Below are 13,711 nucleotides of genomic sequence, written 5' to 3' on the forward strand. Positions count from 1 at the left end.
GAGGAAGAGGAGAGTTAGTGAAGTGTTCCTTAATAATAAACCCTGCGGTCTGCTTACTCGCGGTGTTTTTATGTGTGTAATTTTATTTTATTTTATTTTTTTGCCCCCGTGTGTAACTCGGCTTATGACAGCAGACCCACAGCCCCGGCCCTCGAACATGACCCCATGCAGAATCTACACCATCTGTCTGCGATGGGACTCCAAGGCAACACTCAGAGGGAGATGCGGAGGGAGTTTTGTCAGCGCTCCCCGAGGACCCCCTGTGCTGCCGTTTTGATCTGCTAATTATGTTTAATTGAGGCTGTGTAATTCACTAGCCTTGCCTCTATTTCCCTCATCTCACCCTTAGATTAAAAAAAATTCTAATAATAATAAAAAAAACTCGCTAACGAGGGAACATGACACATTATCACCGAGACTCTAACGATTTGGCGCAGTCATTTCGAAAAGTGTTTTAATTTGGGAGAACGGGGTGTCCGCTTAGGGACCGCTAGACCGGTCTCCAACAGTTCAGCGGATATTGAAATGTTTTATCTGTGCGCAGTGGATGCTCTGAGGAACAGAGACGCGGCGCGGCGACTTGTTTGACGCCAAGACAGTCGTCACAGCGTACACATACACACACATTATACACACATTCATACAAGCTGAGAAGAGAGAGAGAGAGAGAAACAGATACCTGCAAAAAAAACGCGCGCACGCCGTTTTGTTTAGAGGTGGCACCAGGTGATGCCATAAGCGACGCTGATGTTGTCGTGCGCCATTCCTGTTTTGCGTCTTCGTATTGGGGACGAGACAGCAGGAAAAGCGGGGACAGACAAGCCTGAGAGACGCAGACAAGGAAAGAGACATATCAGTTGAAACGAGCTGTGAAGTTGGAGTCGCTTTTTTTGTGTGTGTGTGGGGGGTCTAAACATTGCGAAATGTGCCTAACGCGCGCTGTCTTGAGACGCCACCTTTTTGATATTTTATAATGGGAAGATGAAGTCACCCCAGTCTGCGCCCCCCCTCCACACACCCCCCACCCCCTCCACTACACCATCTTTCACTCATTCAGGCCCAGTGCCCATATGTTTAATTAACTAGGCTGATGTGTAACTACCTTCAGCCAGCGAAGCGTGGGCGGGCGGGCTGCGGGGTAAAGACACTGCCGGAGAAGATTTCCTTATTTCTCTGTGCCAGGGCGCTCCGTCGGCTACTGGAGCGCCAACTCTGTCGTGCGGCGTAGAAACATCTACAAATATAACTCGACCCGTTTCAACTTGTTTCCGAATTGTTTTCGGTCGGTTTTTGGAGTGCGTATCCGTGTCGGAGAGCGCGCAAGAGGGGAAACGCAGAAGGAAGGAAGAGGGTGAGCGGAAAAAACAGGGAGAGAGCGGGAGTGTGTGCGTATGCGTGTGGCTATATGTGCGCGTATGTGTGTGTGTGTTTTTGATGTTATTTGTGACGGAATCCCCCCTCCAGTCTCCAAGAATCCGCGAGCGGCGCGAGAAGGAGGAGGACAGGAGAGGAGGAGGAGGAGGAGGAGGAGGCGCGCGGACCTGTCCACGAGCCCTCACTGCGGAACGCGCGGGGCTGCCGCTGGAGATTCCAAACCAACGCTTATTTTGGATTCTAAAGTCTAAACTGATCCCCGCACGTCAACTGCTGTCCCCCCGCTCCCTCTCACCAGTCCGACTCCGCCGTTGAAGTGGGACCGTGTTTGACATCTTAACCGAGAGGAATACTACCTATTCACCAGGAGAGAGGTGGCGGTGGCGGAGGGGAGGTCTTCAGAGGCAGACAGGTGGATTTATCCGTGTGGTGGTGTGTTTTTTTTGGGGGGGGTGGGGGGATTGGATGGAGGAAAATTTGATGGATTAATCTGACGGAGGAGACTCGTATGTGATTCCCACTCCTGCTGAGGGCACCCGAATGGAGTAACAGGCTGCAATGTCATCTCCACCTGACCGCCTGGAGAGATGTGTTACGGGAATGGGGTGAGTTTGTTTAATTAGTGTGTGTGTGTGTGTGTGTGTGTGTGTGTTTGTATGTGTGTGTGTGTCTGGTTTGGCTTAGAAGTAACTCTCCTCCGAGGATGACGCGCGAATTGTGTGGGAATTTTCGGGGTTCAGTTTAATATCTGCCGCGCACTCACTCTCCTCTAAAAGTGGAGCAAAGGCGGGGTGGCTGGTTTGTGCTCCTCTCCGCTCCTCCGTTCGTCCGAGTCCCCGACACACAACCTGCTGCATGCCCTACATAGCCGAGCCCGGCACCGGAGAGGGGAGCGTGAGGGGAATATTCGCTGAGGAGCCACAGGCTGTTTTTAACGCTCCCTCTCTCTTTTTTTCCACCTCTCTCTCTCTCTCTCTCTCTCTCTCTCTCTCTCTCTCTCTCTCTCTCTCTCTCTCACACACACACACACACACGCACACACACACACACACACACACACACACACACACACACACACACACACACACTGACTGAACTAATTTGTCATTTTTACAGTAGCCTACACCATTCTGCCTTTGAATCCAACTTGTGTTTTCGTCACACAAGCTTCCCATCCAATAAGCGTCACCAAAAAAAAAAAAAAAAAAAAAAAGACGCACACAAACGCGCTCTTGTGCTCTGGCGCACACATAACAGAACGCACGCACAAACGCGCGCACACATTCGTAGACACTTTTAATCAGCTGGTAGGCTATGTGAAGCAATCCAAACTGTTAGGGTGCTAATGAGTCATGAGTAATTTATTAATGACATCGGGTGATAATGTTCAGGCTGTCATGTAGGGCTGTAGGAACCGGCCTCTGTGCGCGCATCCTTTTATTTCATAGAAATTCAACAAGTCTTCGGCTTGCATCGCAAAAGGCACAAACGACATCAAATACTGTTTTCTTGTTTTCCAGATCAAGTTTGAACACTTTTACTCTGGTTTCACTGACGCTGTGAGAAGGAACCAAAATGTCAGTAAACGGACAGGTCACGGTGGATGCCTGCACGGGCCCTCGATCCACGGCAGTAAAACTCAACATTCAGTGCACGGACTCCGAAGAAGAAGGCGTAAAACCTCCGCGACCGCAAACCTGCAGCAGCCACGCGTTGTGACACCGAAGGTAAGGACTGCAGCTGGTAAATCCTAGATCAACACAGACAGACAGACGGAAAACACACACACACTCTCTCTCTCTCTCTCTCTCACACACACACACACACACACACACACACACACACACACACACACACACACACACACACACACACACACACACACGCTGAACGCACCTCCGGCAGGCGGAGCGCTGTGCGACGCTAAGCGGCGCTGTTGCATCACATTATCCTCGATTTGTGATGAGAGGCCATGTAATGAATTCATATCTCAAATTACAGTTTTCAGGCTTTGAATGCAGCCACGTTGTAGGAACACGTTTTCTTCCGTTTTCCTCCCGCTTCCCGTGCCAAGTCTGACACACGAAGTGTCTTCTTCTCCTCTCAGGGACATGGAAGCCATCACACACACTCCCACAAACAGATGTTACACTGGGGTTAAATGTACAACACTGACATGTAAGTAGAGGACTCTGACATGACACTATGTATAGATAATAGTGTAATTCCTCACCAGACTTATCAGTCTTGGTGGCAAGCGAATCTAATGCATTTTTGATGCTGAATATCGTGTGTGTTTATCATGATCAATTAGTGCTAATTATCATTCACACCATACCATGGCCTACTGTGCTACAGCACTGGGGAGAGGAACTAACTCTGCGCTCAGCACTAGCCTATTTTCTTCAATAGTGGGATGACACAAAAGGAGATCAACTCTGTAGGGCATATATGCAATAGAGTGGGGAGCAGTGAATGTCGGGAGCTGTTGCTGTCTTCATTAATAGAAATATCTTGTGCTAAGCTGCAGTGAATTTTGGGGGTGGAGTGATGTCATAACAGCTTAAAAAAACTATTTTATAGTAGGCCTACTTTTCACTTTTCCTCTGTTGTTATCACTCTAGAGAGAGCATTTCCTGCTCAGTCGGGCCTTTTATATTCAAATCTCATAGTCTGATATTAACCAACTACTGAAAAAACAGCAGAAACATAAAAAAATGACAGATTCTCACTGATGCGATGTTGCCATATTCTGAGTCAATTTCAGCTCCGGCATGACATAGTGTTGAAATGATGTGTTAAGATACATCTCACTGAGTTGTTCACTGAATTGCCTTTATTGTTGGCAAACCAGGTACAGTGTTTCAGAACTCTAATTGAACCAAAATGTCAATTTTTTAATCTTTCACATTTGATCTGATGCCCGAGATATGTTATTATGTTGTTATTGTGTTGGATGAAGACACTCTTGAGATTTTTTTAAAAGGCTGGACTTGTAATATTCTCATGGGCATTAAGGTCTAATATCTGTGATGGTGAGTCAACAAATAGCTAATATTTCTCTCCTTTAGGTTCTGCTAAATACATTTTTACAAATAGGGTATTCAGAATTTCTTGCTTCATGCTGCAAAATGCTGCACAAGGTGAGCAAGGAAACCCTGTGTCATCCTGGTTTCAGTGTTTTGGTTTTTAATAGTGTGTGAGACATTTTTAGAGCTGGAGCCCAAATTAGCCCTAAATCTACATATGCCTGCAAGTGGGGAAAGGTTCAAAGAGCAATCATGCAGAAGATTTTTCTCCTTATCATGAAAGATGCATAGAGATTTTTTTTTTTTTTTTTTTTTTTTTACCTCTGCTGAACCTTTAGCTTTAGACCAGTGATCCAAAAATATGGCAATTATTGTCACAGGCTTATTGTGACAGCTTAACACTAAATTGCTCACATTAAAATGTATGAAAACACATATGCCCAGAGAAGTTAAACTAAGTGCTGTGGCATATTTTAGGTTATGCTATGTTGTTTTGTACCTTTGTAAAGGTATTTTGGTCTCAAATTAGTACAGGAAGATAAAAACACTATTGGGTTTTAATTGTGTCATTTTTTTGCTTTTAATTCTCTTAGTTTTATTTTATTATCCACGGTGAAATTAGTTTTGCCTTTATATGTCTTCTGTAAAATCCTTATATCTTTCTTTTTCCTCCACTGCTACTGGATGTTAAGTTTTACAGTGTGATCCAGAAGTATGGGGTTTATTATTGTGTGTTTATTGTGACAGCTCATCAGTAAATAGCCCACACTGAAATGCATTCATTACCCATAAGCCATAAGAAGTTAAACTATCATGTATTTTGGGTTATTTTTGCGTACCTTTCTAGAGGTATTTCAATCCCAGATAAATATGGGAGGATAAAACCAGTATTTGGTTTTCTAAAAATCTTTATATCTCTTTCTCCTCCTGTTTCCACGAATATAAACCTAGAGCTTATGAAGAATAATTATAAAGATGCTTAAAAAAGAGAAAAGCCAAAGAACCCGTGGGTGGAATATGCACCTTCAGCCCCGGATTGTTGCTGTATTTGTCCTGAAGGAGGTATTGACATATTCTGAGATAAGAGCTACAGCAAATAATCCCCTTATCGTTCGCAGTATTTTTGGTAGCAGCTTACAATCCATATAGCAGTTGAGACGCTACATGCCAGTGTTTTAAATAAAATAAGTTTTTCTTTTCTGCTATATGGTTCTGCCATAGAACATTAACAGCCAAACCACGTGCAGCCATCGAGCCTCTGGCATGGCCTTTAGCTGTCAGCTGCTGAGTGAGTGCTTTCTTCAAAGTCAATTAAACCTGCTACAGCGCGGTACAGCCGCTGTGTCAGATCAGTTTGTCCTGAGAACATCCAACACCATGATTTGTGTACATTTGACTCCTAATGTCCAGCATAGCGAACTATGTATTTTATTTTATTTTTGCCCCCACTATTAGCAGGAAATAGATACTGATGCCCTCTTGCTGTTTTTGTACAATCATAGGTCAAACGTTGGGGCCTGAGAAACTCAAAATGAGTGCTTTCATTTTCCCGTTCTTTGCAATTAACAGTGAAAAGGACTGAGTGACATATGATAATGAGTCATTTGACCCCTGCTGATCTTCTGTATATTGATGTGAGATAGTGCAGCCTCACACACAAGTTAATAACCCAAAAGCCTCTTACGAACGTGCACTGTTCAATCATTTAATCAAAACGCAGTTGGTGGTCTCATTTACTGACTTAGTGAGCCATAGTGATATTAAGTAGGGTTTGACTAATTCAGGTTTTTGAACTGATATTTTTAGCGTAACATTTGCAAGATATACTGTACCATTTGATGCTTAGGAACAAAAGTATCATGTATGTATTTTGATAAATGAGAAACCATGGGATTAAGCTAAAACTCCCCAGAAGATAAAACAAATAATTTCTCCCCCTGATAATTACCTTGATAATTACTGAGTGGTGGTCCCTTATGATCTTGATGTTTGCACTTTGCCGCCAACACTATCACAACTTGTTAGTAATTTACTCTCTTCAGGCGCTGTAGAGTTTATTGCATCAGTGTACTTTTGTAATATTTCCTCTCAGTGTTTTCATCTGCTCCATTTTTTTTTTTAATCCGGAGAAATCTAAACTTCTCGTTGCCTAGGCTAGGATTTGGATTTGGAAATCAAATCCCACATCTAATCAATCTTAAAACTTGTGTGTATCTGTGTTTTTCACGACTCGGAGGCAGATAGTTCTGATGCCGAAAATCGTAAGCATAATCTTGATCCCACTTGAAAGGTGGTTTCGGGGTGGATTTAGAAGACAGGAAGAGCATAATAGAACTGTAACCAAGAAAGTACCACATATACATCCTGAATATGAATTAAAGTCAGTCTTTCTTGTTGCTATTTTAACCAGCAAATCTGTCAAAAACAAAACTCTTTCGTCCCCAAATGCCTGTATGTTACAGATGGATGAGCCAGCTGGACTGTGATAAAATGGTGTTCAGACCTTTATTTCTATAATGGCCTGTCACCTAACATTTCATAATGGTTTATTTTGTGTCATTTTTGATGCATTCATACCTCATTTTGACCAAGTTATAAAAAAGTAAGATAAAGGTTAAAGAGATACTAAGTAGAACCAAAAGGTTATAGGCAAAATTTTATATTATGAGTCTTAATTTGCACTCACAATCTACAATTTGGACTGTGATTTTACTTCAAAACATAATGAGCACAGCATTTACATAATTACAAACAGCAGACCATTCATCTGTTTGCACAATTTAATACATAATATTGCATTAAAAGATAGCGCTGTTTGTAAAAGAAACTGATGAAAACAATTAATTACCCAGACTACTACTACATCAGTTTCAGTATCAGCTGACGTTTGGACTGACAGTTAAAGTTTGTATTCTAATGACTTTGAGGGAAAATAATATGTGGCTCTAACAAAGATTGTTCATGCAGTTAATTTAATGTTCAGTCCCACCTTGACTAATTAATTGCATTGAGCGTGATGTTCAGTGATTCAGATGTATTGTATTTATTACCTTGAGTCAGTGTTCAGATGAATATGGTGAATGTGACCAATTTTGGACAAACATAATTTTCAGTATCAAAATATTTTTGATATTGCAGTGGGATCATCTTGGCTGATTAATTGGCATATGCCTTTTTCCTCCACCAAACTACTGTTATATCAGTCATTGAAAAAAACCTATTATTCTATTTCTACTATTTCTACTATAAATGATTATTTGGATATTAAAATAGTAATTAATATCTGTGTTTATGAGATAAGTCAAATGAGTGTCTCCATTTAATTACCTGGACTGTTACAACCCTCTTTAGTCTAGTTTGTTTCATACTGAACTGAAAATACACTTAACAGTGTAAACTATAACTAATGTTGATTTGATAAAGCATCTGTGCACAGTCAAGAACCAGTTAGATGTCTGCAATCATTCACAGATAAACACAGTCTAAACTTGTTTTTATCATCTTGACTTTATTTCATTAGTGACATAAAAACACATTATACAAACTCCTGCATGTTTAAGTGGACTGGCTAAACACTTGGAGACTCATTATAAACAGGTTTAAATATAGAAGAATGCTGTTAAGCACACTGTGATCCAACACTGTCTGTAAAATACAATAACTACACAGGTTCTCAAACCCCTTAAAGCAGCTTATGACTTTCATCACTAATTTTTCTTTAAGTTTGTAAAACCCTAGTGATAGCCTCCTTATCACTAATCCATTAGTCTTTACTTGCTAACACATCTAAATCACTTACCTCACGGTGAACAACTTCGAAGTGTACTCCATCGTAAGCCATCTGTTTGTTTACATACCAAACCCAAACCAAACCGTCACTCTGACCTTTTCGGAATTCCATGCACCAGCAAGAATCCATGAAACCGTTTCCGTGTTTGTTGCGGCTGCGGCCATTCTGCGGTCATGTGGAATTCCGAAAAGGCCTGAGGGATGGTTTGCTTTTGGTTTGGTATGTAAACAAACAAACGGCTTGTGATGGAGTACACTTCGAAGTTATTCACTGTGAGGTAAGTGATTCAGGTGGGTTAGCATGGAAAGACTTAGGATTTGTGATAAGGAGACAATCACTCAGGTTTTACAAATTTAAAGAAAAACTAATGATGAAAGTCATATGCTGCTTTAAGGTATGGTAGGAAAGTTAACAATATTTTTTTTATTGATGCAATTTGTACAATTCCTCTTAAAAGCAGATCATGTGACAAAATAAGTAGGCAGTATTTTTGGCATCACTGGGCAAAAACAAGACACCAGCCCTCAGGACCAGATCCGCAATAGGATTATGCAGCTTTTGTGGGTGCAAAACCAGCAAAAGATACAATAATATCGCAATGCACAAAGCACAAACGGTGGAATTCACTGCCAACTGCACTGCCAAGCTGAAAGCGACAATGTAATTCACATCCATTCAGAAGTTGATTGCATGTTTGTAAATTAGGGAATCTTTATGCATTCGTTGCAGAAATGGCCTCTTTCTATGCAAATAAGTCTGGTTGCAAAAACATTGTTATTCATTCAAGTCCAACACAAATTGCAATACACAGTTGCAAATACTTCCTGATGAAAGCAGGTGTTAACTGCATGCAAATTCACCTCTCACTCACTGCCTTTCCTGATATCTTTAGGTTTCTTCAAATCTTTTTGAGGTTTGAGCTATTACCCCACTCCCCGAAGGGGAGGTAAGGGGTATTGTTTTGGGTTCGGTTTGTTTGTTTCTTTATTTGTTTCTTTGTTTGTTAACACCCTAGCAGCAAAACTGTTGGTTGAATTCATACCAAATTGGGTTTAAAGATTACCCGTGACTCAAAATAGATGTGGTTACATTATGGGAGAGGTAGGTTAAAGTTCTCATTTTTTATGAATTTTTCAAAACCTTTTTTCTTCTCCCATTTACTTATAATGTGCAAAATTTCAAATGTCTATAAAAACATCAATTTTGTTTCAATTTACTTCAAACTAGGCATATATATAAAGGCAATTGGTATGCTAACATCAGCACACACATAGACATGATGATATCAGCTCAATCGATGCCAAAATAAGCTACAATATGTGCAAGGGGTGGGGTTTGTTGCACCTGGCACCACTTGTATTGAATATGTTTTTATTCATATCAGGTGTGAAATCGTCACTCAGATACTGTAGGGATGAAGGCAGTATGTATCCGCTTCTTGTGCACTCACATTCAAAGAGCATTTATTGTCAGACTGCTTTACTAAATGTTCATATATTCTCCTTGTCCTGCAATCCTTGAGTGTAACAGTTGCAGAACAAACAACATTAATGACCATCAGATCCTCACTGATTTGCTGTTAATGAAGTTACAGCTGCTGCATCATGTGTAAATGTGCACAGTCCCTTTTGGAGTTTGGAGACTCTGACACCAGACAGAACATCAATATGAATGTTTCTGTGAAATCTCAGATACATTCAGTAACACATAATGTCATTTTAATGGTCAGGCATTGATCAAACATTTCAGACTGGCCTGAATGCCATTAATTAGAGCCTATTTTGATGGATATTCTAGTAGATTGAGTTGTAGATGTGATATACTGCAGAAGTGTGAAAGTTGGTTTGATTGTGAGGAGCTTTGGTTCATGCATGTCTCTCTTCATTAAATATGCACCATATGAGGATTTTTGCTATTTTCCTGTGGCAAAGATAAACCTGAAATACTAGAAACTCCATCCGAAAGAAAGGCAAAACTTTATGGATGTGTTTGCACCAACATATCATCTCCATAAAATCTTTATGAAACGGAGCAGATTGTGGGAGCAACCGCTGGTCAGCTGCTGGCACAATTAGCAGGTGCAATCCATTCTTTGTGGATCTTAGTGTGTTGTAATTCAAGAGGGCTGAGAGGAAACTTGGCTGCTGAACCTCCTCTTGGCTTTGCTTTCAGGCTTTAGAAAATCTATCCTGTGGCCGATCTTTTGAGTGGAGGTATGTCGAAACAGCTGACTGACAGCTATAATGACCAATTACTGTGAAGAGGTGTCTCTTCACAGCAATGCAACTGCTCTTGCAACTGTGAAAGTATGGTTTCAGTTTTCTACAGTAACACTAAAAAGCTATGTTTTCCAAATTTGCATTCAGTCTATGCTTAGGACAGAAAAGGGAAAACTGCTGGAGGAGGCTGTATATTCACAAATTCTGACTTTTTCTATCTAATTTCTGCTTATTGCAGCTTTAATCGTCAGATTACCCAGCCCTGCTTATATTTATAATCAAAATGGATCAGTAATATTTTCACAGAAGGAATCGTAAACTATTTTAAGGGAAAATGTGCAATGTCTAAGAAGATATAAAATGTTACAGTCATTTCCTTTATGGCCGCCTGTCGTGACTGAAAATGAGGTTGTTAAAAGCAGAGAGGCTGGAGCTAATGAGTAAATTTGGGGAAAACTGAATCTGAAACTGCATTAAAAAGCTCTAGAGCTGGAGGAAACTTTAGAGTTGGATAGTAATTTAATGCAGGTTCATCGCTATGGAAAACAGAATGTTTTATTAATATGTTCCATTATTAATATAGAAAGTACTATACGGATAGAGCCAGCTTTAAAACCTCTTTGTCATTTTTAAATGAATGTAACGCAGTACTACTACTTAGTGGTCATTCTGTAAAAAAAAATCTTTGATGTCAGCACATAGCCGATCCCTTAGTTGAAAGCTCAGGGCTTTCAAGATAGTGGATGTTTGAGTTTGGATTGGAACCCCCCACTGTTTCTACTTGAATAGCCTGCTTTAGTATTAGCTTGATTAGAATTAAGCACAACATGTGGCTTTGAGAGCAGAATAATTTACAGCTTTGTAGGAGGCTTAGTTGTTACCTTAAATGATGCCTTTTACACGTTGTCAGTCCAAGGGCTTTTCTAAGTTCAAAAAGAGGCTTAGGGGGGCCTGAGTGCCACCAGTCTGGCCCTGTCATTGTGACCAACTTAACACCCAAACCCCATATTCCAATTTTATGCTCTTACAGACACCAGGTTTTGGTTTAGACTGATATAACACTGTCCTAGTTAAGACATGTTTAGCTTTTTAAATCCATTTTGATTTAGTTTCTGGGACCAGATCAGTCGCGTTAATTTATCAGAATTATTCCATCACTGTCTCATCATGACCACGTCACTGAGCGTGAAACGATGCTTGGCACTACTCTGATAATGTCATGTTTTACATAAGTTATATCACAATTTTCTCAATGTGTTACGGAGATGATTAATGCATTGTTTGAAAGAATCAGACATAATTTACTATAAGAGATAACGCACACAGTAGGGCTCTCTTGAAACAGTTGCACAATCATTTTCTGCTGTAGCACCATTATTTTATTGGCAAAAGAGGGTGTAGAAAGAATGAATATTGTAATTCTCTTGGTAAGCCAGCAGCAAGATTACGGAAAAGAAAGTCTGGCAGTGTGTGCTCTGTGCTAACTGTGCCAATGATGTTAAGTCCGTAAGGAATTTCATCACAGATCTTCAGAACAAGAAAAAGTGGCTTCATTATGTTCTTCACATTATATTTTTCATGACAATAGAAGTTCCTCAAATTCAAATAGACGGGAATTAATTTTTGTAGTAAATCATATTATTTTTGCAGGTGTTGCATAAACACTATCAGCATAGAAGGATTTCTTCAGAAAAAAAGAAAATGAATATAAAAAGAAGAATTACTGTGTGTGGTTTGGAGAAAAGCATTTCAGGAGTTAGCTATCAGCCAAAACATGTTTTGTTACTGAGCACAGTCTGTGACTGCAGAGCTAGTAGTGCAGAAGCAGCAACCAAAAACTAATTTTAACACAAGTTTATTCTTTGAATTATACTTTGGCAGCAGTTTTCCTGCTTGTAGTTTGTAATTTACATGGATGATTTGGGTATCACCTTCACAGTACAGGAATGAGTCTTGACTGGTTTCACAATTTAGATTCATCTGTCAGTACAGCTCACTGAAGCTCAGTGTGTTGCACTTTTACTTATTTTACTACAGGGCTACTTTTTGTCAATTAAACAAGCAATCAGGTAATTCTGAACCCCCTTTATTCAGAAATCAGATTATAGATTTATCTTTTCAATACCACCATCATTGTAATGTAAACATTACAAAAATAAAACTAATTCTTTTGGCAGGACATTGTAAGTGCAGTGAATATTCGTTAACCACCACCTTCTATCTGATTATGATGTCCACATGTGTCTTTGGTTTAATACATTTGATCATATATATGTCATGATTTTTTATGGAGGAATCTTTATAGCTGTATCAAAGAATGCTCAGAGGTGGTCTGTTTTTAATGTTTGACTGCTGGGCTGGCAGCAACCAAACTCACAATGTAAACTAGTGTCATTTTGGCCACATCTTGATCTGACAACCACAAGGTTTGGTATTACATCACTGTAGTCCACTGTGTAAGACAGGATTCAAGTGGATCTTGCAGAAATTAATTGTAATATTCATAGTTTTGTTTTCATTAGTGTAGAATCACCTGAAAATGACAGAAGTAGCCTCAACACATTTTCATGGTTGTCTGACAGAAGTAATTGATTGCCAATTGGACCCAAAAAAAGCACGTGGACAAAATCGAAGAATCGAAGAATGTTCTAAATTACTACAGGACTGGTGACTCCAAACTGGGTGACATATAACAAAATATTGAAGTTTGTAAAAAAAATTAGGGAAAAAAACACATCTTTCTCCCTGTTGTTCATTAGCTATTCAGCAAGTCAAGATGTCAGGCAGTTCTTGTGTCCAAACATGCAGACACTGTGGCCACATTTGGTGCAGTACACCATCAGCGGTGGCTCTTTTATGTCAGTGTCACAGCCTGCTGTCAGCCTGTCAGTCACTATCACAGTCACACTGCCGATAGGATGAGGATGCTGCAAAATATAAATGGAGTTTAAGATACAATGCGTTGATGGGCTAAACTTTGGTCTTTAAAGCAAATCCTTTAAGGTATATCTCTGATGTGATATTGGGCTATACAATACAACTGTACTCAGTGCAATTAAATAAAGAATCTTCACCTTCTGTAAACAGGCCAAAAAGTCACACACTCTGATATTTCATTGGACCACCTTTCGCTTTGATTATGACATGCACTTGCTTTGGCTTTGTTTCAGAAAGCTTATGCAATGCCAAAACATTTATTTTTAAATTTTTAAACTTTATTGCCTTCATTCAGTAACAGGCAATTAACATGATACAAGAAAGAAAATCATCTTGAGATTGGATGTCACTCGTCATGTACA

The 13,711-nt window shown here is 40.1% G+C and overlaps 1 protein-coding gene across 1 annotated transcript in view; it reads left to right on the forward strand.

The window, feature by feature from the left end:
- Positions 1-1,190: 1,190 nt before the first annotated feature.
- The window catches only part of grin2ab (glutamate receptor, ionotropic, N-methyl D-aspartate 2A, b), a 200,403-nt gene continuing 187,882 nt past the window's right edge, over positions 1,191-13,711 (forward strand). The window contains exons 1-3 of the mRNA XM_030142138.1: positions 1,191-1,351; positions 1,465-1,979; positions 2,895-3,101. Coding sequence (XP_029997998.1) covers positions 1,962-1,979; positions 2,895-3,101 — 225 coding nt within the window. The 5' untranslated portion in view covers positions 1,191-1,351; positions 1,465-1,961. The remainder of the gene's footprint in view (positions 1,352-1,464; positions 1,980-2,894; positions 3,102-13,711) is intronic.

The sequence above is a fragment of the Sphaeramia orbicularis genome, chromosome 1 (assembly GCF_902148855.1).
Source record: "Sphaeramia orbicularis chromosome 1, fSphaOr1.1, whole genome shotgun sequence".
Lineage (NCBI taxonomy): Eukaryota > Metazoa > Chordata > Actinopteri > Kurtiformes > Apogonidae > Sphaeramia > Sphaeramia orbicularis.